Below are 21,564 nucleotides of genomic sequence, written 5' to 3' on the forward strand. Positions count from 1 at the left end.
ATAAGTCTGCCCAGCTGACATGGGCCAAAATTAAACAAGCCAGGAACACGGTGCACATTTACAAATGACTGAGAAAGTCGAGGAATTACGGTAGCAACTTGCACATTAAACACATCAAAATTCAACAACCATTCCAACTTGTTCTCGTCGCTTCATCCGAATATTTCACGGTTTTGTCGAGCCGCTTCGTGGAAAATGAATTCGACCTTATAAATCATCATACTTTGTAAAGTACAAAAGAAAAGGGAGACTTACTTTCCTCTTCAGCCGTATCACACATCAGCTCACACAATCCATTTTTTCTCCTGGATATTTTTTTTGAATAAACCAACATCGATGGCCAGAGGAAAGAATAAAAGAATAGCTGCTCTCTGCAGTGCAAAGAAAGATCTGCCAGATAAACCAGATGTGAGGTATGACTCAGAGACAGACTCATTGCATTCATTTAGTCTCTGTCAGGGGATATTCTCCAAACATTTATCTCCAATAAAATTCATATGTCAAACTAAGCAGATAAAGTTGGCTTGAAATGAATAAATAAAATGGAAAAAGCTTTTTTTGCTGATGGATGTTTATACGTGTGATTCACTCAACTCAAACATCTTCTCATTTATGAGATGATTCCACAGTTGAACCAAGTTTTTTTTATTGCATCGATCCAGCCACAAAAGTTTAAAATTATTTAAAGCCTCATCAGCCACTGAAAGTACATAATATGTTTTATCTACTGTTCCACAGTATGCATGTTTATTTCAATTATGTTATGATCAGATTTGTTTCTTCTTTGGAGATGTTGGATATGATCAGAAGCTCTCTGCTAAAATAAAACTAAATCTGAACTACTTTTCTTCCACTCATGACTGAAAACATTTGGTAAACTGTCTAATGTCTCTGTGTGTTTTTAATATATCTGTATTTGATAACAGTAGTAGCAGTAATGTCCACTAGGTGGCAGGACACATTAGAGGGCTGTAACTGTCTGATAACAGGGTCTTTAATTGTAACCACAAGCACATTTTATAGAGTGATATTTTATATGTCCATATATAATTATTGTAATGATTATTGATTGATTTAGAAGAAGTTGAATTGTTTTTTTTTCTTTGCACATTTCCCCACTTTTTTTTCCAACTGGTTGAATCGTCGCATATTTAACCTGTCACTGAATAAGTTGAATTAAATGACATGTTCTTTACAAATAAAATACGTATAATAAATATTCATGATAAAAACCAAAATGTTTAGTTACGTCACGGCGGTCAAAGTTCACCAGTTCGCCTCTCAAAATGGCGGACGAACCTACACGAGAGTGGAGCGAAGAGCAGCTCAAAAGTGATGATTTGCCCAAAAAAGACCTCATAAAGTTCATTCAGGACAATGCAGCCAAATCGGTATGTTTACTGACGTTATTCCCGTCGTGGTGTTGGTCTGAATACTTGTAGCTGGAGGTGCTGATGCGCACTTTGGAGCTGCAGCATGCTGCGTTGTTAGCTAGGGGGAGCTACCTAAGAAAGGATGTTGTGTGTTAGCATCAAGCTAGGCACCATGTATAACAATACTGAGTGATATTAATACAAAAAAGAGTGTTGTGTGTGTATATAACATGTGCGCCACAGCTCGTTATGTCATCCGACATCGCTGCCTGTTGACTGTGTGAAATGTTAGCTTTAGCTAAAATCAGAAAGTGACGCAGGAGGATGCAGAAGGTGGATAAATAAAGCTAGCCTCTTATGGTTTCATGGTTTTCCCTCTTTTTTTCCCCCCACTTTCCCTTTCAGTTCCTCAATGAGCACAAGCTGCTGGGAAACATCAAGAATGTGGCCAAAACAGCAAAGAAAGAACAACTGGTTATCGCCTACAACCAGCTGTTCGAGAGCAAAGTAAGATGATAATTATGCTGGATGTTGCACATTGTGCTTTGGCTCATAAACTCATTCACTCAGGGCTGCAGAGTGATTTTAGGAATAATCCAGATCGCAGTAGGACTAAGTGCAATATCCAAATCGCAAGAACTGCAGTTAATTTATTTATTTAATAATGAAAATGTGCAGTGCTGCAGTGATGCTCTGGCCTACAAAGCCTCTTCTCCAGGTGTAATAAATCATGTCTGTTTGGCAGAGACCTGGAGAAATGCCACATCATGTTGATCTTACTAGTTTTTCAATGACGATGTTAATTGTGCTGCGTAATTTAATCATCCATGATAATCATGAATTAAATAATTGCAGTATCACTTTTTGAGGCATATCGTGCAGCCCTTCATGTTTATTTCCCTCTCTCTTTGTTCTTTTCAGCGATTTAAAGGCACCGAACCAATCGAAGAAGTGACAGAGCAGGTCAAAGCTGTCAAAATCGAAGAAAAACCCAAAGAAGTCAAGGAGGTTGTGGACGAGGTACAGCTCCAGGATGTCGACTTTTTGCTATGTTGTTATCGTTGACAGGTTATTTTCTGTTTTTGGCTATGCACACTTACAAACTTCCGCTGCTCCTGCTTTTCACAGGGTCCACCCAAGTACACCAAGTCAGTACTGAAGAAAGGTGACAAGGTAAACTTTCCGAAGAAAGGCGAAACTGTGAGCTGCTGGTACACTGGTTCCCTGGAGGATGGGACTGTCTTTGACACTAATATCCCCGCAGGTATGACAGACCTGCACCTTTTTATAGTCAGATTTTACTAATCACCAATGAACAACCGCATTCTTGAGAATGCTGAGCTAGTTTGTTACCACCTTAAACCATTCACTTTGTCATCTTCACCTAATTTAGTTGTCACTAAATGCCAATAGCAATTGTCCTCAATTATCTTCAGGTTTAAACCTGCACTCTTCTCTCTGCAGCGGCGAGAAAGAAAAGGCAAACTAAACCACTGAGCTTCAAAGCTGGCATGGGCAGAGTCATCAGAGGAGTAAGTGATGCTACTGTTTTTTTGTTTTTTTTGTTCTGTGCATCCAGACTTGTTTCAGTTTCACTGTATCTCATCATCACTGATCCTTGGTTTTTCCACAGTGGGATGAGGCCATCATGACGATGAGCAAGGGTGAAACAGCTCGACTGGAGATCGAACCAGAGTGGGCTTATGGAAGGAAAGGTGTCCCTGAAAACAAGTATCCTTTTCTTTGGTTGAGTTGAAAATAAGTGTTCGTGTTGAGTTTAGTCACCAGACTTTTCAGCTGGTCAGTACTGTGTGGCTGAAGCTCATTTGATTTTCAGTTCTCATAATATGTTTACAGTCATTTGCATCGTCAGCTGTCCCTTCCTTAACTCCAGCTTTTCCAGAATTCCACCCAATGCAAAGCTGATTTTTGAGATCGAGCTCGTGTCTGTGGATTAACTGCCGAACGTTGGCCAGCATGCACTTCATTCAAAGGATGGAGGGGGAGAAAAGAATCAACAGCCTTGTTGAAAAGATTCGAGTTAAAATGATATTTGGACTGCACTGTTCTGTTTCTACTTTGTCTCATCACGTTACAGGAAACAATGATCGGTTATTACAGTGTCTTATGTTTTGGCCCAAAAGTGGCGGCTTGTCAATAATGTATATATGAGACACCCTGAAACCTTATTCTCTGTATTTTTCTTTTTCTTTTGCATGTAAATGTAAAATAAACCTGTTTCAGAGACTTAAGTATGGAATGGTTCTCTGCTTTTCATTTACCAATCATTTCACAAGCACATATAGGTTGGATGTCACTTAACTTGTGAAGCATGCAGAGGAAAACACGTTGTTGTTACAGAATTAATCATAAATCACAATAAATGCAATTGCAAAATGTCCTTAGACCCACAGCAATTTCATGTATGTTGTCAAGGCAGATTATGTTGAAAAATTAAACTCCAGGCATTTTGCTAACAACCTGCTGAAAATTGGTACATTTACAAGTGTACATTCTTCAAATAATTCCTAATACTGGTTCAAAGCTGAAATTACATTTGTGGTGTTCTTTAATATTTGACACAATCCAAGTCTCACTAGTCTGTCCATCTAATATTAATGTACTGCAGAGAACAAATTTACATTTTAATAAGTCTCCACATTAAGTTCAGCCTTCCCTTCAGTGACACAACTATGAGCAACATGTAACTCTGAAATTTAGAGGCAAAAGGAGATTGAGAAATTATGAGAAATAAACTCCTAAACCACAGATGCTGATTACAAACAGTCTTTTTTTAAAAAAAGGGTCATTTAAAATGTACAAGTGTCACAAATCCTGAAAATAGCAACTGTTTTGCTTAAGGACACCATTTTCTTTGCAGGATACAAAACACAAACAGTTCTCTTTTGTCCAAGCCAATATTTATTCTGTACAGCAGGATAACATTTAACTTGGGAAAAACTGATCCATGATGACTGGGTTTCTCCTTCAGGGCATAGAAGCACTTAGGAGTTGGCGTTGGGTCCCTTCTTCTTTCCGAAGGTGGGCACAACGTTCACGAAGCGCCTGTTGTACTGGATGCGGCGCTTGGCACGGCCAGTCTTCTTCTTCTTCTTCTCCTGCTTGTCAACCTGGACAATGTGACAGAAAAGGCATCTGTTATTTTTCTAATCTTCATGACCAGCAACATCCAACCACAGAACATGTAAATACCATTTTCATAGATTTGGAAGCTACTACAATGTGTTCACGATAATATGTAATGTGTGGATGTTCGAATGTGTATTTTACTGGAACATACAGTGTCAGAAAATGCAAAAAAAATCTTACCTTGGGTGTCTGTCCCCTCACTTTTCCGGCACGGGCCAGAGATCCGTGGACCTTACCTGAGGAGGGGGGAAAGGAAGATGGGAGTGTTAGTTGGGATAATTCCCACTCAAACCAAAGATCACGCAATTGTTCGGATACTATGTAGTCATCGAAACACTAACATGACACCTTTTGGTCATGATATACTGACAACAAGCATCTTCATACATTATATTATTGGGTCCCAATAATTAAAAACTGGATGCCTGTGATCAACAGGAAATACAGGCTTTTCATTTATACCTACAGTATATATGTGTGTTGTATTTCAGTGTACTGACCTCCCAGAAGCCTGCCAGCTACCTCCAGGGTGCAGTGCTCTGAGACACCGCAGGATGCCAGGGAGGAATCATCCTCCAGTGGGCACCCAGCAAGCAACAGCACCTGATCCTCGACCAGGAGACCCTCCACAGCCTGGACATGGGCCTGAGACACACCAAAGAATATATCATTTATAGCAAAACCCTTCACCAAGTGAACTCATAACTAGGATTCACAGACATCACTTAACAACAGTACTGCATTGACATTACTGAGATATCACAAGTTTGGTGAATCCTCACCAACTTATAAAAGACAAGTTACCTTGATCTGTCCAACAGTTTCCTGTCCGGTCACCTCAAGGGTGTGAGTGTTCTGGGCACGCAAGAAGAGCTGCATCTTGATGCTGGAAGAAAAACCCAAAGAGCAGATTAGCTTTAGTCATTGTCAATGGATCTATTGCGGAAATCAGCCTGTGGCGTCGGATTTATTTGTGACAGTAAACATCGGCTACAAAACCCGCCACGTTATACCTGAGTCTGAGGTTACTAAATATGCTATACGGGGGGGAGATACAGTGTCAAAATATATCCTGCCACAAAACTTTTAAGTAAAAAAACTAACGAGAAACAGGACAGCAACGTGCCGGGAGCTGGAGCAGACTTCTCCCCCTCGGTATCGCTAATGCTATGCTAGCATAACTAGCCGCATGGGACACGCGTTTCAGAAAGTCGCTTAAAACACATGGAATACAGCGCAACTGTTGAAAATAAAGAGTAGCATGTGATAAATGATGATATAAGGGTTGTATTGGCGTGACAGAATCTTTCAGGGATTTATATTTTTAGGATTTTTCGCTGAAATTGCACAGGCCTTACCTCGTTGATGCTAGTCGTTCAACGCTAGGCATAGAAAGGGCTGTTCGAGGGCCGACACTGCGCATGTGCGGATTTACGTAAGCCTAGATGGACGCACTGGCCACGCCCATCGCACTTTGGACTGTGAAACTGCTCTTCTGGGATCAATTATTGAGTTTTCCATTGTTTTAATTGGCAATAATAACTATGTTCATAAAAAATTAAGCTCAATAAAACACTGATAAATAACCATACAATCACTTAATCTTGCCCACCCAGTTCATTATAACAAACAGGACCAGGTTTATTTGGGCATTTTAAATCAAAGTATGGATTTTTTTACCTTATTCAATAGCAAACAAGCTTTTAGTTCTTTATATTTCACTGTATATCACTAATAAGTAGAGGATAAATTTAATACCTATCAGACTATAAAGGTGATTGTTGCACTTCATATATGTGGACAAAAGATAAATTCTGAACTTCAGAATAATGAAGGATATTTGGGTAACATCTTGATGGATCATGAATTCAATATACTGAACAATGTTGGAATGGAAAGGATGAAGTCAGCAAGGGAACACTTCAGGATATCAATCTCTTTATTATGAAATCAGGTCAAAATAAAAAAAGGAGGAACTTTTCATTTTCTTTATGGAAACACAACCATGACATATTAAAAATCTTTCAGTTTGGGAAGAAGAAACACGACTCAGAGGTACATCAATGAATGCATCCTTTACAAGTTTAAATCTTAAACACAGAGAAAGAGACCAAACTAAGCCATCCGATCTAAAAATTAGAAAGCCTTTGTCACACAGGAGAAAATAAATCTGCCTTCTCACACTTAACATGCATTAAAGAACCCAAAAAAGCAGCCAGTTTACGAGATGATGGATGTAGCAATTAACTTTGTTTTGAGCAACATGACTAATCAAAATGGCTGCCATGGAGAGCCAAGTGTATTATAATCTAAACAATTGCTACAAAGTATAATTTAAGTGATTAGCACACTTTAAACCAGAAAGGAAACAAATGAGCTTCTGTGGTTGGATTCATCTCCATGACACCAAGTTGAGTAGCCCTGTTTAGAAAAGTAGGCAGGTCAGAAAGGATGCTTTCCTCTGAGTCTCCGTCTTCGTGTGAGGATTTTGTTCATCATGTTGGAGGAGGAGGGTAGTACTGGTTATACTGGGCATACTGGTTGTACTGCCCCCAGGAGTTTTGTCCCCAGCTGCCGTATGGCTGCTGAGAAACAGGGAAGGAAAGAATAAGTAAACCGGATCACCTAAATTTTCAACTAAGTTAAAACATCAGAAACAAGTTCTTACTGGAAAATAGCATGTATGGCCATTGGCAGCTTTTAAAAGCCTGAGTGTGACATGAAGGCAAAGTCATCTTTTCAGATAAGAAACCCACCTGGTACCAGTTGTAGTTGTATGCAGAGTTGGCGGCCTGTGTGTCTGTCAGCGCACTTGCTGCAGCCGAGGACTCGTCATCCACACGTTGTCTCTTGGCATCAGGTTCTTGGGAGCTAAAGACAAATAGTTCACAGTGAGTGAAATCTTACTATTAAGTGTTGTTTGCTGCAGTGCCTTTAATACATTTTCAGAGGATGTTTAGCTTATGTTAAACACCCCATACAAGTTTGTGTTACAATGAATATCGACAGGACACTGAACTGCTATTACATGACCAGAAAGTTGAAAAGAGAAATGAAAATAATGTGTTGATGTGACCCAAGCCCTGTCCCAACATTCACCTGTCATACCCGTTCTCCGCTTTCCTCTTTGTGGGTTCACTTTCTTTCTGCAGTTTCTGTTGTTCGTTATATGCAGCCACAAGCCTGAAAGAAATAAAATAATGAAAATTTGTCAATATTAAAATTTGACAAATCCATTCACGTCAATTGTTCAATCTCTAAAAGTAACAAAACACTTACACATTTATGTCGCTGCCAAAGTCCTCGAGGAACTCGACCTTGCGCTGGCAGAAGAGGAGGCGGGATTCGATGGCCATCGGGCTCTGCAGGGCTCGGTCGAAACAAGCCAAGATCTCAGCTTCGTTCTGCGTCACGTCTCCACTGTATTCCAGCTCGAGCAAGTTTAGATAGAGCTTTGGATTAGTCTGTAAAGCCATAGAAGTACAAGTGAGTATGTAACAAGAAGTGCAATACTGCCATGGCAGACAGTGGTATAATTCATTTTTAAAAATTGCATGTAATTTAAAAAAAAAAGCCAATTCATCTATAAAAGTGCACGTTGACTCCAGTTTCTCGTTACATTCTGAAACAGATTTCTTGGCAGGGGAATAACAGCCAATATTTTCCATCATTTAAATTTCATCCAAATCAATTAAAGACCTGTTGTCTGGTAGATTAAAATAAACAGTTACATGAATGCAAAAATCTAAAGCGTCAAGAAGTCTGATTTCCACTTGACAGCCCATATAGTGCAGCAGGAATCCAGAGAAGAGGTGATTAAATGATCTTGATAGTGGCCTCTATAATGGCTTTTTAACCCACGGGTGTCTAATGAAAGAAATACAACATTAAAAAAAAAGGTATTAAGAAGGGCTTGCTGACTCTTTAGGTTCTCTTGGTTCAAATTGATGCATGTATCTGTAGAATGTCATCACCTGGTCTTTTTCAATAGCTTCCAGCAGCACCTTCCTGGCTTTGCTCAGACATTTCTGCACCTTCATCTGCTGTCTGGCAAGCTTCACAGCATAGAACGACGTCTCAGTAGCATTCTTCCCGGACTCCATGGCCTCCCTTAGCAGCGCCTCCGCTTCATCCATGTTACCATGGCGACGCTCAAGACTGACCCTTCGAAGGCGCACCATCGCAAGACCCGGGACTGACTCCTCTAGCGACTTCAGGATGCCACGAGCCTCCTCGACATTGCCTGGACAAAGAAAAACAGAATAATGTCAGCGTGGCCCAAACAATGCTGTATCATTATGTACTATACATGTGCAGTCACACCCTAACGGGTCATTCATTCATCACTTTTCCTAATAACTCCTGAGGACTGTCTTCTATATTTGCATATTGTTTGAGTGCCACTCACCCTGCTGTTCCTCAAAGGCTGCCCACAGCAGGTGGATGGCTGGTTTCTTGGGCAGGTGGATGGTGCACGCCTTCTTGTAGACATGTCTTACACCGTCAGTGCTGTAGCCCTCTATATATTTTGCATACTTCAGAGTGAAAAAGAGAAAGCGGAGTTGGAAGGAATGCAGGAGAGGACAGAGAAAAAGAACAGAGGAGAAAAAGAGAAAGGCAAAGGAGACAACACATTTTAAACCTAAATTTTCAGTTGACAGAAACAGTGAATTTCTTCATTGACAAGATCGTTTTTAGAAATTTTCTGTGTAAACCCATCAGCACCTTCATGGAACCAATTAGATAAGTTTCTGTAAGGTAGTGGGAGACGAAGAAGATGCAACGTAGTAGTTGGCAAATGCTGCAGTCATATCTTGTGTGGCAAGCTGGCCATCCCCTAATACAACAGATACAGTCACATATCAACGTTACACGCAAAGAGAGTGCAGGACGATTTACTGTGTCGAAGTGATATCATCGTGGATGGGGAAGTGCAGGGAAGTAGCGGGAGTGACAGAGCGGTTAAAGGTCACTTTACCTTGGTCCAGAACTCTTCGTAGAGTGCGCAAGCAATGAGGCATCGTTCAAAGAGAACAACCACGCGCTCTGGAGTCCCATTTTCAATTTCAAAGTCCAGGTACTCCTTCCAGTTGTTCAGCTGGGTCTTCTCTAAGGCTTTGACATGGAAGTATGGCCTCTTAATCTAAAAAGACATGAATAAATGCTTATTTTACAGTGTCAAAGAATTAAAAGAAAACATTTTTTGCATTACACAATTAATGAGACACATACCCCTTCCTCGAAGGCCCAGCGCTTGCTGACTTCATGTTCGTTGTGATTGAACACCTCCTGCCGAGCCTCGATCACCTTGTGGCGCATATTCTCGATCTCTGTCACTCTCTACATAAAGACACACAAAAAAACACATGGTCAGCACTTGAGTCTCCATATCATTCTCCACTTGATGTCAAAACTGCGAGTCCTGCAATCAAGGATTTACATCACCATGAGCTTGCCAGTGACAAGAAGCCTGTAGAGGGGGGAGGTATGTATGCACCCTGCATATCAGCCTCTGGGTGCAGGTTCTGCAGTCAAGGGGCCACGGTTGATCCGTATAGTTTATGGGCGAGTCCCTGAATGGATGCCAACTTGAATCCCCCCTGGCATTCATTGGCTTGGCTGCTGACATAAAGACACCTCTTCAAACCTAAACAAAGCTTTCGTTCCATCTCATCATGGAGAACAGGCAAGCTCCGGCTAACCCCTGCAAGTACTTTTGGAAATGTGTCTCCCTCTGCAGGACCAGAAATTAGATTTCTACCTTTGCAGGGTCCGTAAGCTCTTCAGTACCAGGCGGTAGCTCGTCATCAGCAGCAGGAGGCTCCGCATCTTCGGTGACCATCGCCATCAGGCTGGCTTTAGAGAGCTCGAGCCTCAGCTGAACAAACTCCTCTTCTGACAAGAAATGTTTGGGGTTGTTCGTCTGGACATGATCTTTGAACCTGCAAAGATTCAAAACAGGCAAATAAGCTTTAATGCAAAGAAAGATCCAAACTGTGTTAATCTAGAGTGACTTTAAGCAAAAAACACCTTTCTTTGTTTTGTGTGGAGCTGAGGGCTATGAATAGATTGAATAGCTATTGTGGCCAATTACACACTACACTGAAAAAGAAACTTCCGCCTTTAGATACTGGGAACCCGTACCAATGGATCATAACTTAGGAGCCTAAGAGGCAAAACTGCAAACAGAGTGACAGAAATACACACACACCTCTGGAAGTGCTGGGAATAAAGCTGGGTTGGGATGCCCAAGATGCGGTCATAGATGGCGGTGACATTGGCCAGCTTCTGCTGCTCTGTCTCCCAGTTGATGAAGGTCTCCCACAGGCGATCTGAGCGAAAGTCTGTGCCTGCTGCTCGCACTGCATGTTCATAGGCACTAATGGTAGAAAGACAAAAAAAAGAAAGATTGTGAATATCAAGCATTGGCTTGAACTATCAAATAGTTGGTTATGGTTAACTGTCACAAATGTCATATAAACGAGAGCCACGCAACACAAGGAGGATGAGGTAAAATGATAGAGTAAGTCTTTCACTCACGCTCGAATGCGACCCTCAGTCTCTGGATCTGTGGTGTCTGAATTCTCTTTGATGAAGGTCAGGTAGTGAAGCCACAGGTCCACACTGAGAGGAATGGCCTGCAAACCTTTTCTGTACACCTTGGGAGAGACCAAGCACAAACAAGCCCGTCAATGGCTGGAACAAATTTGACATTTTTCATACAAGCACCTCCATTTGCCCAAAATACCTGGTGTGTGCAGATCCCCAATAAATAACAAGGCTCAAGGACATGTATATGGGTCAATGTAGTATTATAATCAAGGAAGAAATAAGGACAGAACTGCCTGCCAAATATCTAGTGTATGACGGGAAAGCAACACGTGTCCAAATAACATTAATATTTACCTCTTCTGCATCCTGTATATTCCCATGCTTCTTTTCAATATCAGCATACTTCTTCCAGTAGCCATAGCAGTAGGGATAACGCTGGAAGAATACATCAAATGCCTGCCTCACAGGTTCAAGGACATTCTGCAGGGGAGGAATAACAGCAAAAAGATTGTCAAGTTCACATTTTAGTCTAATAATCCCATTTTCAATGAAATCATGATGTAAAAACAAGTTTGACCCCCTGTTTAATTTTGGTTACAGCCCAACTGTACATATCGGAATGATCTGCATATTATATCTTACCTCTTGCTCAACATATTGCAGCAGGTAGACCCAACCATTGAAATCTTCTGGGTTCTCCTGACACCCTTTAAAGAGTTTTTCAAACTCGCTGGGCTGCGGTGGTTCTGTGGGAACTGCTGATTCTTCTGTTGTCTCCTTGGCTGGTTCTTCCAGCTCCATGCCATCCCCTGTCTCCTGTGCTGCCTCAGTCCCATCTGGTACAGTAAAGAGGGAACCGTTAAGTATCCAGTTACATGTATTACTTATTTTGTATCATATCTTTAAAAGTATGTCACTATCAAGCAACAATTGTTTTTATTACCTTGACTGGCATCCTGTACAGCAGCCTCTGGCTCTACACTCATTTCCTGGTTGGCCTGAAGAGACTCCACAGACTCTGTTTTGTGTTCTGCCTCTTCTGTGGGCTGTGGTGGAGGAGGTGGTGGTGGTGGCAGCTGCTCCTCTTGGAAGAGCTGAGCACTGGCGAGTTGAAACTGCTCCACTGCCTTTTCCACAGATCCCAGCTCTGTGGCATTCATCTGCTGGTCTGGTTCTTGCTGTTGCCCCGGGGCATCCTGGGATGCGTCTGAGTCCTCGGGCAAGATGTTGGTGATTGGTCCTGGAGCAACCTGGTCCATGGACCAGTCAGCAGCTTGGCCTAGAACAGGAAGGTCTGGTAGAAAGGCATCTCCATTGCTCTCCATGACAGGGGACTCAGTGTCCAGCATTCCAGTAATGGTGTCGTCTGAGAGTCGCAGGCCTGTTGAAAAGCAGGATGGATTATACTCAGAGCTGCAGGGGTTAGTCAAATCATTTAATGGCAAACATTTTAATAACCAATTTATCATTCCACTCATTAAAAAAAAAAATAATAATATATATATAATAATATATATATATATATATATATATATATATATATATATATATATATATATATATATATATATATATATATATCTTTGTTGTATGACCATAAACTGATTAACCCTAGATTCTGAATTGCTAATAAATAATTAAAAGACAAGCGGAAATACACACTAAGATTCTTTTTCTTGCTACAAATACATCTACAGTAATAAGTAAATTTAATAGATAACCATCACCATATGCAATGTACACTATATGTCACCTTGAAAGTGCACAGCCGCTATCTTAGTTTAAGAATTTTCCAGAACTGGTTTGTCGGTACTTCTTACTGCTTAGCAACTACAGCAAACAATCGTCACAACTCCCAAGTTGCCCGCTACGTAACAACCAAACCTACACGTTGAAAATGCTAAGACATATTTTTCGTTGCACTCCTGACCGTGGCAAATGGTCAACTTTAAGTTAACTGGCGTTAACTTTACACCGCAAAAGGTCAGCCAGTAGAAACGGCAGCTGGTGCTACAGGAGACTTCCGTGTTCTAACATTAACACGGACGACAGCTTTAGCTTAAACCGTTGCGTTAGCCTCTAAAAATACTGTATCCACGTGATTTCTTTATTAACACTACGCGTCCCTGCACTACTTTATAAAACGGGTTTACTGGCTAAGTGTTTCGTCAAAGTCGATTAATTTCAGCTTGAGCAATGTTTGCTTGTTGCGACCATGGTACACACGGGAGGTTGTTTGCATAGTCAAAGTTCAAACAGAAGTTAGGCCTCAGTTAGACGCCAATGTGTTGCCTGAGAAGTAACACCGCACTCCAAGTGACGACATGTTAGCGTTAGCTTCACGTTAGCACTCGTTAAGTAACGTAACATTGAATGTGAGATCAGTTAAGGGCGTTTAACGTTACTAAAACGATCAGCTTCTCTGTGCTGTGTGTCGCGTTATGAAACGATAACCTCGCCATCTTGTCTACCGTATGCTAACTACAACGTGTTAGGCATTAGCCTCCGTCTCCAGTTAATAGTCGGTACCAGGGGCTTCTCCATATTTGCTAGCCGGCTAACGACGGCAAATTCACTCGTAGCTAGCGTTAGCTGGGTGCTGAATTGCCACACTTCTACCGGCGTTACATCGATTTCACGCATAAAGAGGCGTTTTGTGAACTTACCAGTATCTTCCATTAATTGTTGGTCAACCTCAAGAACTTGTATGCAGCTTTCGAAGTCACTTGTTCCAGTTAACCTACAACAGCCAGGCGCGCTTCGCCCACCATTCTTAACTTAGAGAAGAGGATCGAGGGACGGAGACTGCGCATGCTCAGTGCAGAGCCCGCCCTCGTGTGTCTCCCGGGTGTGCGCATGCGTGTGTGTCTGTATGGTAATGCACTAAACCTTTTTCCATTTGTAACGACGTTTTTTACATATATTACACAATGTGCAGGTCAAAAAATGATATGCAGACACGTTAAATGAAGTTGTACAAGCTGAAGAATAAGAGGGGTCCATCAGTTAGTCTACCTATTAATTTGGTCACTTCACTGAAGAGCACATTGCAGTGAAACAGTGGTGAGTTTTTCAATGTGGGGGCAGTATACTCAAACCAATGACCTGCTTTATACCACAAGGTTACAGATAGACTGATAAACCAGTCCATATAACTTTACTGCAGAGAGGTGTTGGCATACAGAAAGATCCAGCCTGTGTCAGCAGACACATAACAATCATTTACCACTCTGAAATGCCCGAGATGTGTTTCACAACATGTACTTTAATAGTTTATTTATCAACTTAATGCCCCATTATCTCAGTCATCATAATAAGTCAGTTGTAATGACAGTGATTCATGATCCTTATCAAAATAGTGTGTTTAGACCGGAGCTCGACAGATACTTGATATCTGGGGCCAGTGCCGATACTGAATTTAAAAGTTTCAGGTTGATATGCCATTTTCCAGTGCTTCCTCAAATGTGCTTATCAGTCACAATGGTGGCACACTATTTTACAATTTAACAATAAAATGTATAAATTCAAGCACTCAGGCATGCAGACTGTGAAACAAGACATTTGTGAAAGAATGGGCCGCTCTCAGGAGCTCAGTGAATTCCAGCGTGGAACTGTCATAGGATGCCACTTGTGCAACAAATCCAGTCGTGAAATTTCCTCGCTCCTAAATATTCCACAGTCAACTGTCAGCTCTATTATAACAAAATGGAAGCGTTTGGGAACAACAGCAACTCAGCCACGAAGTGGTAGGCCACGTAAAGTGACGGAGAGGGGTCAGCGGATGCTGAAGCGCATAGTGCAAAGAGGTCGCCGACTTTCTGCACAGTCAATTGCTAGAGAGCTACAAACTTCATGTGACCTTCAGATTAGCCCAAGTACAGTACGCAGAGAGCTTCATGGAATGGGTTTCCATGGCCGAGCAGCTGCAGCCAAGCCACACATCACCAAGTGCAATGCAAGGCGTCGGATGCAATGGTGTAAAGCACGCCGTCACTGGCCTCTAGAGCAGTGGAGACGCGTTCTCTGGAGTGATGAATCACGCTTTTCCATCTGGCAATCTGATGGACGAGTCTGGGTTTGGAGGTTGCCAGGAGAACGGTACATTTCAGATTGCATTGTGCCAACTGTGAAATTTGGTGGAGGAGGAATTATGGTATGGGGTTGTTTTTCAGGAGCTGGGCTTGGCCCCTTAGTTCCAGTGAAAGGAACATTGAATGCTTCAGGATACCAAAACATTTTGGACAATTCCATGCTCCCAACCTTGTGGGAACAGTTTGGAGCGGGCCCCTTCCTCTTCCAACATGACTGTGCACCAGTGCACAAAGCAAGGTCCATAAAGACGTGGATGACAGAGTCTGGTGTGGATGAACTTGACTGGCCTGCACAGAGTCCTGACCTGAACCCGATAGAACACCTTTGGGATGAATTAGAGCGGAGACTGAGAGCCAGGCCTTCTCGACCAACATCAGTGTGTGACCTCACCAATGCGCTTTTGGAAGAATGGTCAAAAATTCCTATAAACACTCTCCTCAACCTTGTGGACAGTCTTCCCAGAAGAGTTGAAGCTGTAATAGCTGCAAAAGGTGGACCGACATCATATTGAATTCTATGAGTTAGGAATGGGATGGCACTTCAGTTCATAGAATGAGTAAAGGCAGGTGAGCGAATACTTTTGGTAATATAGTGTATGTGCAGCTGTGACAAGTCAATATGGACCAGTACTATCAGGGATAAATCAGTCTGGGGCAATCAGCCTTGAATAAGAAGTGGTTCAGACTGAAGTTTAATTTGGTAGATCTCTGCAGGATTTTTTTTTTAAATGTTATTATGTTGTGTTATTTTCTTACATACAGAAGATCCTGAAATGTATTCAATATATAGCTACTATAACTTCTAACAAATTAGCCCATAAAATCTCAGTTTAAACATATTGGTGTACTGTAGAGTTTAAAATGTACTCATTTATCCTTGGCCTACCTTTGCAGGAAGCTCCGTTAAAGCTTACTAAAATGACTGTTTCCTGATTTTGGACGGTTAACTTACTTCATAAGATGTTACACATCTCACTAACTGACAGACTGCGGTTTTACAGTGATAATCGGGTGGTTTATATTGTGTTGGTTGTGTTTTAAGTCAGTTTTAATAGGCTGCTGTCGTCAGAGTGTGAGACACCAGTGTGTAGTTCCCCCTCACAGCCTCCACGTCACAGACTGATCACACGGGGCCGTTTTGAATGAATGATCAGACATGTCGGACCGACCCGGCCGGTAAACCCGGTTTTTACTGCATGAATGTGTGCTAAACCTTCACATCTGTGTCGTGTGCGTGGGCAAGTGTGTGTTTATTGCGACAGACGTGACATTAGAGGCGATTAAACACATAATGAAAGCTCAAATGGCGTCAGCACGCGCTGATGGGCCGGTCTGCACTTCAGCTTTTTCTGAAGCGCGCATGCGAAATGGCGTATGGTGCGTTTGTGTACAATCCGAAATCGTAAAATTCGAGTGAAGGGTGCGTTCGTTCTCCATGTCCACAGTGGGTTGTCTGTGCGGAGCGAAGAGTTTAGACGTTTACAGTGTGGAGTTATATTTTGAAGAAGGGATTGTTAATCGATTACGTAATTTGCATTTAAATGATGAATCCGTTGACTTTTAATTATAACTTTTGTCATAAATGTCTAAAACATTAATCAGTATTGACATTTATAGCCAGTTGTCATGTGTTAGTAGTAGTCAGGCGCCATGCCAGTCACTAACTGCTGTTTATGTGGTTTTTAACTTTCAAGTAGCATAGTCTATAACACCTTTAAAGTGTATCTTAACAACAATAACATTTAATTTACTCATCTTGCTGTAATGATGTACCTGCCAGCCATGACATCACTGCTTTTGATTCAAATATTGCAAAATCCTGATTGGTGCACAGAAGTATGTGACATCATCTTGTATAAGTCCCGCCCACTTTAAACGAAAGAAATTTGAAAGAAATCTCAGATGTGAAATACATCAAATGTGTTGTAACTTGCAATCAGAAAAAAATTGTGTACCAAAATAATAATAAATAAAAGTTTTTCAGTAGCTGAAAGTTACTTTTTGCTATCAGCCAACACCTGCATACAATTATGTTACCTGTATGACAGTAACATGCATACAGGAAATTATCCAAAGAGAAGTCACCTGTGAAAGAAAAGATATGGTAATGATGAAAAAAGAATAGATACTATTATCATAAACATAATTGTTAAACTACTACTACTTGTCACAATTCATATGAAAATAAAACTAAAATGATAAATAGATCCAATGCTGTTCAAGAACACACAAGTGTGGATAAAAGTTGTTTTTTAAAAAAATGATGTTTAAATAAATAAATAAATAAATAAATAAATAAATAAGTAAATAAGTAAGTAAGTAAGTAAGTAAGTAAGTAAGTAAGTAAAAATCGCGTGTTGAGGTGTCGGAGCTGACGAGCGGCCCGTGAACGCAGCACCAGTGTGTGTGAGGCAGTGTAGAGGAAGTGGCGGCTGATCTGGGTCCGCACCTTTTCCGGTAACACAGCACCGCCACCGCTGTGACTGAACGGCTGACGAGAGGGAGAGAGGAGAGGGGAAGAAGAAGAGAGCCAGAGAGCGGCAAGAGCGGGGAGAAACGGCCCGGGGGACTGGGGGGTGACTGCCGCAGACGTAGGTATCCGCCTCGCCCTCTGTGTTCTTTGTTTTTGTTTTGGCTTTTCCAGCCGCAGACAGAATATTTCCTCGGATCCAAAGTTGTCCTCTGTACTAACACCCCTCCCTTCTCTGGACCCGCTCTTGTGTCACAGGGGGGTGGAGGAGAAGAAAGTCGGATGAATCAATGACCTTTTGAGCGCTCTGCCTCTGGATGTCCCGCTGCCGAACCGGACCGGAGAGATCCTGATCGGGTGTGTTTTAAAGGGGAGGGGAGGAAAAAAAAAAAAAGAAAAAAAAAATCTGAACTGTGCGTTTGAGATCCATTGACTGGAATTTGGTTGACGGCAAGTGTGGACAGCCGACAAGCCGAGGAGGAAGTGGGAACCCCGGGCTTTGGACAGGGCCTGATTTGTAAAAAAAAAAAAAAAAAAAAAGGCTGGTAGTGGTTCTGCTCCTCATCAAGTCCAGCTGAACTGAGCCTGACTGGATCTTTTTTTTTTTTTTTTTTTCTTTCAGAAGGAGACTTTGAGTTGAGTGGATTTTGACGGAAGTCTGGAAACAAGGGGATGTAATTTTTTCTTCTTACATCGGAGGGCAGTGGATCATGAAAATACATCCCCACCCAATTCAGCGAGGGCTACAACACACACACACACTCCTCCAAGGCCAAAAGCCGCTCAGGTCAGATCATCTAGAGAGAATTTGTACTGGTTCTGGTCCAACACCTGCACAAACTTGAAAGTCACTGCCTTTTTTTTCTATCATTATTTGAATATTGACACCTGTGTCAGCCCACAGCTGCTATCACGTGGAGGACAGTGAACGCCTCAGCTGTATTGAAACCAGCTCCTTCCTTTCTCACATTAGAGAAGCCTTTTGTTTTTGTTTTTTTTTTCCCCCCCTTCGCACAAAGTATTTATGCTCAGCGAACAAGATGGGCAAAGTGTTCGCAAAGATCTTTGGCAACAAGGAGATGAGAATATTGATGCTTGGACTTGATGCCGCCGGTAAGACTACCATCTTGTACAAGCTGAAGCTGGGACAGTCGGTCACCACCATCCCCACGGTCGGGTTCAACGTGGAGACCGTCACCTATAAGAATGTGAAGTTCAACGTGTGGGACGTCGGGGGCCAGGACAAGATCCGGCCCCTCTGGAGACATTACTACACCGGCACCCAGGGCCTCATTTTCGTGGTGGACTGCGCCGACAGGGACAGGATCGACGAGGCCAGGCAGGAGCTCCACCGGATCATCAACGACCGGGAGATGAAGGACACCATCATCCTGATCTTCGCCAACAAACAAGACCTCCCGGACGCCATGAAACCGCACGAGATCCAGGAGAAGCTGGGCCTGACCCGGATCAGAGATAGGAATTGGTACGTTCAGCCCTCGTGTGCGACAACAGGGGATGGACTCTACGAGGGCCTGACCTGGCTTACCTCAAATTACAAATCTTAATGTTTCTCCAAACCTTTTCACCAGCCCGGAGGCAAAAGGAAAAAAAGTAGCTGAGAATGATATTAAAAAAAAAAAAGAATGCAATCTGAAGCAATTAATACCACGACCTCTCTGCTGAGTATATATGTTGAAGAGAGTAGCAGTTATATTTTGTTTTATCTTCCTTGTTTGATGAATGATCTCGTCACTATAACCCCACATTTCATTTAAAAAAAAAAAAAAGACAAGTTGTTTTATTTTTTCTGGCTTTCCTTTATTTTTGTTTTTTTTTTTAGTTTTGCTTTGGTTCACATTCTGTATAATCAGTTTAAAATATACAACAAGCTTAATTTCTTTTTGAGCTCTCAGTGCAAATTCTTTCACCTCCACCCTTCTTCTTTTTGTTTTTCCTTGTATCATTTATTTTTCGGGGACACACACACTTTATATTCTGCTTTTTTCGCTCCAGTATTCTCACGGACCCCAAGCTACGTATCCTAAAGGATGGGAAGAGTCCTGATTTAAAAAAAACAAACAAAAAAACTAAACCTACATCAGCATATCATATCTTTTCATGACTCTGACTGCCCTCTGTCACGTGTGAGAATGTGTATTATGACGGCTGTTAGGAACCTTTTTAGAAACAAAACAAAAAAAGGAGTTTTCATAACTGATTGTACTGGGTTGATTGAGGAAAATGTGTTTGTACCTACTTCCTGTGCCGTGGTTACATCCATCATGTCTGCTGTGGCGGTTTGTTTTTGAAAAAGACACTATGTGGACGCTGGATATTGACACACACACACACACAAACACACACACACACACACTGTGATATGGATATATACTTTTGTTGTTTCAGTGTCTGAATCTGTTACCAGCAGTCTTATTATTACTGTCATCATCGCCGCCATTTTTTTTTGTTTGTTTGTTTGTTTTTCCCAGAGCTTCCATTCATTCATGACTGTTGGTGTATTTTGTAGTTTGAGCTGCCTTCAGGAGGAGGTTACAGGTGAAAAAAAAAAAATCAAGACAGTTACCACAGCAGCAGAAGCTCGACTGCTGAGTTTGCACTTTGGGACGGGGAGCGGTGGACAGGGGGGGTCAACAACGAGCTGGCTGTGCACATTTACATTTCCTGTGACTGACTTTTGGACCCCGGCAAGTGTTTTCACATATTCCCAACTCCCTCCCTCCGCCATCACCCGCTCCAAATGTCCTGACTGCAGCCCTCCTCCTCCTCCTCCTCCTCCTCTTCTTCTTTTCTTTATTTTTTTTTATACCCATCACCTACCTGCAGACTACAAACTTCTGTTAATAGCTCATAGATACTGCTCTGTTTTATTTTTGTTCCCCTTTTTTTCCCTTTGCTATGCTGTTGAAATAATAAAAAAAAATATATCCAGATCAGTGCGGAAGTGACGCCTTTTTCAATAAGCGGCAGCAGCAAGAGTCGACTTTTTCACTTCTGAAAAAAACCCTCGTGAAAGGGGAAGTGAGAGAGCGTTCGAAAAAAAGGGGCCGAAAGAAGGGACTAGTTAGAGCGAACTGTGAAGCGAAGTGAAGTTTCCTTTCCTGCACATGCATGCGTGAGTCACCGGCTGTGAATAAGTGATGAGATCTCTGGTTTCAGGGTTGTGATTGTCAGGTTAAACCCGTGCTCTTGCCTCTGCCATGTCGCTCTTTCAAAACCGATGAGAGTCGAGTGACTTTTTTTTTCTTTTTTTTTTTTTGTTGACATTTTTGGAACAATGGAAGTTAATTAATTTAAAGCATTGCAGTCTGTCAAAAAAAAGAGAAGAAACTCTCTTATGTAATGGGTTAACTTCACATGTGTCCATTTAAACAAGGGGTTTAAAAGTGAAGTGATAAAATAAGGGTTTAAAGTTTATCAGCGTGACAAAGATCTTAACTTCTGGTGTGAATTTGCTAATCTAAGCAGCAGCATTTGAGAGCAGTGTCTCGTCTCACTGCTGCGGAAAAGGCCTCTGCCAGCCCGGCTGCATGAGTCACTTTAAGGCACAGGAGCATGAGGTCAGAGATTTATCCACCTGCTCGCTGTGCATCTCTGCTCAGAGTTGTTTTCTTTAACGTGTTCGCTCTGAGCCACCAGAAGAAGAAGAAGAAGAAGGAGGAGGAGGAGGTGGTGGTTAGCTGCTGTAAGGTCAGCTTCCCCCTCTACGTGTGCCAAAAGAGGCGGGTGTGAAATTGCGGTCTGTGACATCACCGTGTGAAGTCAGGAAACGCTCGAGAGAAGAAAACAGTTGTCATGGAAATGGTCGGTTTAGGAGGCTGTCGCTGAGACAAAAACAGAACCAGTGTCAGCGCAGACAGGTGATGCAGGAACAGTGTTCTGGCTGAAGCACAACGAACACATTTTG

The 21,564-nt window shown here is 42.0% G+C and overlaps 4 protein-coding genes across 7 annotated transcripts; 2 read left to right on the forward strand and 2 right to left on the reverse strand.

Annotated features, from left to right (window-relative positions):
• The first annotated feature begins 1,230 nt into the window (after window positions 1-1,230).
• On the forward strand, window positions 1,231-3,625 carry fkbp3 (FKBP prolyl isomerase 3). Its single transcript, XM_037087141.1, has 7 exons — window positions 1,231-1,391; window positions 1,779-1,880; window positions 2,295-2,393; window positions 2,502-2,637; window positions 2,838-2,905; window positions 3,007-3,104; window positions 3,277-3,625. The coding sequence occupies exons 1-7, from the start codon at window positions 1,287-1,289 to the stop codon at window positions 3,329-3,331; spliced, it is 663 nt and encodes a 220-aa protein (XP_036943036.1). The 5' UTR covers window positions 1,231-1,286; the 3' UTR covers window positions 3,332-3,625.
• A 647-nt stretch (window positions 3,626-4,272) lies between these two features.
• On the reverse strand, window positions 4,273-5,960 carry faua (FAU ubiquitin like and ribosomal protein S30 fusion a). Its single transcript, XM_037087142.1, has 5 exons — window positions 5,882-5,960; window positions 5,328-5,409; window positions 5,024-5,168; window positions 4,704-4,759; window positions 4,273-4,504 (listed from the first exon to the last, which is right to left on the reverse strand). Exons 1-5 carry the CDS (start codon window positions 5,944-5,946, stop codon window positions 4,379-4,381), a joined length of 474 nt encoding a protein of 157 aa, XP_036943037.1. The 5' UTR covers window positions 5,947-5,960; the 3' UTR covers window positions 4,273-4,378.
• Window positions 5,961-6,444: 484 nt separating this feature from the next.
• On the reverse strand, window positions 6,445-13,895 carry prpf39 (PRP39 pre-mRNA processing factor 39 homolog (yeast)). 2 transcript variants are annotated; one of them, XM_037085893.1, is made up of 15 exons: window positions 13,742-13,895; window positions 12,019-12,456; window positions 11,718-11,911; window positions 11,430-11,555; window positions 11,064-11,182; window positions 10,735-10,902; window positions 10,285-10,465; window positions 9,756-9,863; window positions 9,502-9,666; window positions 8,932-9,058; window positions 8,498-8,766; window positions 7,803-7,987; window positions 7,623-7,706; window positions 7,280-7,394; window positions 6,445-7,105 (listed from the first exon to the last, which is right to left on the reverse strand). In XM_037085893.1, exons 1-15 carry the CDS (start codon window positions 13,752-13,754, stop codon window positions 7,019-7,021), a joined length of 2,379 nt encoding a protein of 792 aa, XP_036941788.1. In that variant the 5' UTR covers window positions 13,755-13,895; the 3' UTR covers window positions 6,445-7,018. The 2 variants fall into 2 exon arrangements, with proteins under 2 accessions (XP_036941788.1, XP_036941787.1); XM_037085892.1 differs by having other exon boundaries at window positions 6,445-7,108.
• Window positions 13,896-17,617: 3,722 nt separating this feature from the next.
• On the forward strand, window positions 17,618-20,593 carry arf6a (ADP-ribosylation factor 6a). 3 transcript variants are annotated; one of them, XM_037085896.1, is made up of 3 exons: window positions 17,618-17,757; window positions 17,895-17,993; window positions 18,259-20,593. In XM_037085896.1, the coding sequence occupies exon 3, from the start codon at window positions 18,677-18,679 to the stop codon at window positions 19,202-19,204; it is 528 nt and encodes a 175-aa protein (XP_036941791.1). In that variant the 5' UTR covers window positions 17,618-17,757; window positions 17,895-17,993; window positions 18,259-18,676; the 3' UTR covers window positions 19,205-20,593. The 3 variants fall into 3 exon arrangements, with proteins under 3 accessions (XP_036941791.1, XP_036941792.1, XP_036941790.1); XM_037085897.1 differs by having other exon boundaries at window positions 17,624-17,761; XM_037085895.1 differs by having other exon boundaries at window positions 17,624-17,761; window positions 17,895-20,593.
• The last annotated feature ends 971 nt before the right edge of the window (window positions 20,594-21,564 follow it).

The sequence above is a fragment of the Acanthopagrus latus genome, chromosome 22, assembly GCF_904848185.1.
Source record: "Acanthopagrus latus isolate v.2019 chromosome 22, fAcaLat1.1, whole genome shotgun sequence".
NCBI lineage: Eukaryota > Metazoa > Chordata > Actinopteri > Spariformes > Sparidae > Acanthopagrus > Acanthopagrus latus.

Bases quoted from the DNA above. Each gene is read 5' to 3' on its own strand.
- fkbp3 (XM_037087141.1), top strand. From the start codon at position 1,287: ATGGCGGACGAACCTACACGAGAGTGGAGCGAAGAGCAGCTCAAAAGT. The intron at 1,392-1,778 runs GTATGTTTACTG...TTTCCCTTTCAG, and splicing joins AGGACAATGCAGCCAAATCG to TTCCTCAATGAGCACAAGCT. The intron at 2,638-2,837 runs GTATGACAGACC...TTCTCTCTGCAG, and splicing joins TGACACTAATATCCCCGCAG to CGGCGAGAAAGAAAAGGCAA.
- faua (XM_037087142.1), bottom strand. From the start codon at position 5,946: ATGCGCAGTGTCGGCCCTCGAACAGCCCTTTCTATGCCTAGCGTTGAA. The intron at 5,410-5,881 runs GTAAGGCCTGTG...TTTTTCTTCCAG, and splicing joins GAACGACTAGCATCAACGAG to CATCAAGATGCAGCTCTTCT. The intron at 4,505-4,703 runs GTAAGATTTTTT...CACATTGTCCAG, and splicing joins TGAGGGGACAGACACCCAAG to GTTGACAAGCAGGAGAAGAA.
- prpf39 (XM_037085892.1), bottom strand. The intron at 7,707-7,802 runs GTAAGTGTTTTG...TATTTCTTTCAG, and splicing joins TTTGGCAGCGACATAAATGT to GCTTGTGGCTGCATATAACG. The intron at 7,395-7,622 runs GTGAATGTTGGG...ATTTGTCTTTAG, and splicing joins GCGGAGAACGGGTATGACAG to CTCCCAAGAACCTGATGCCA.
- arf6a (XM_037085896.1), top strand. From the start codon at position 18,677: ATGGGCAAAGTGTTCGCAAAGATCTTTGGCAACAAGGAGATGAGAATA.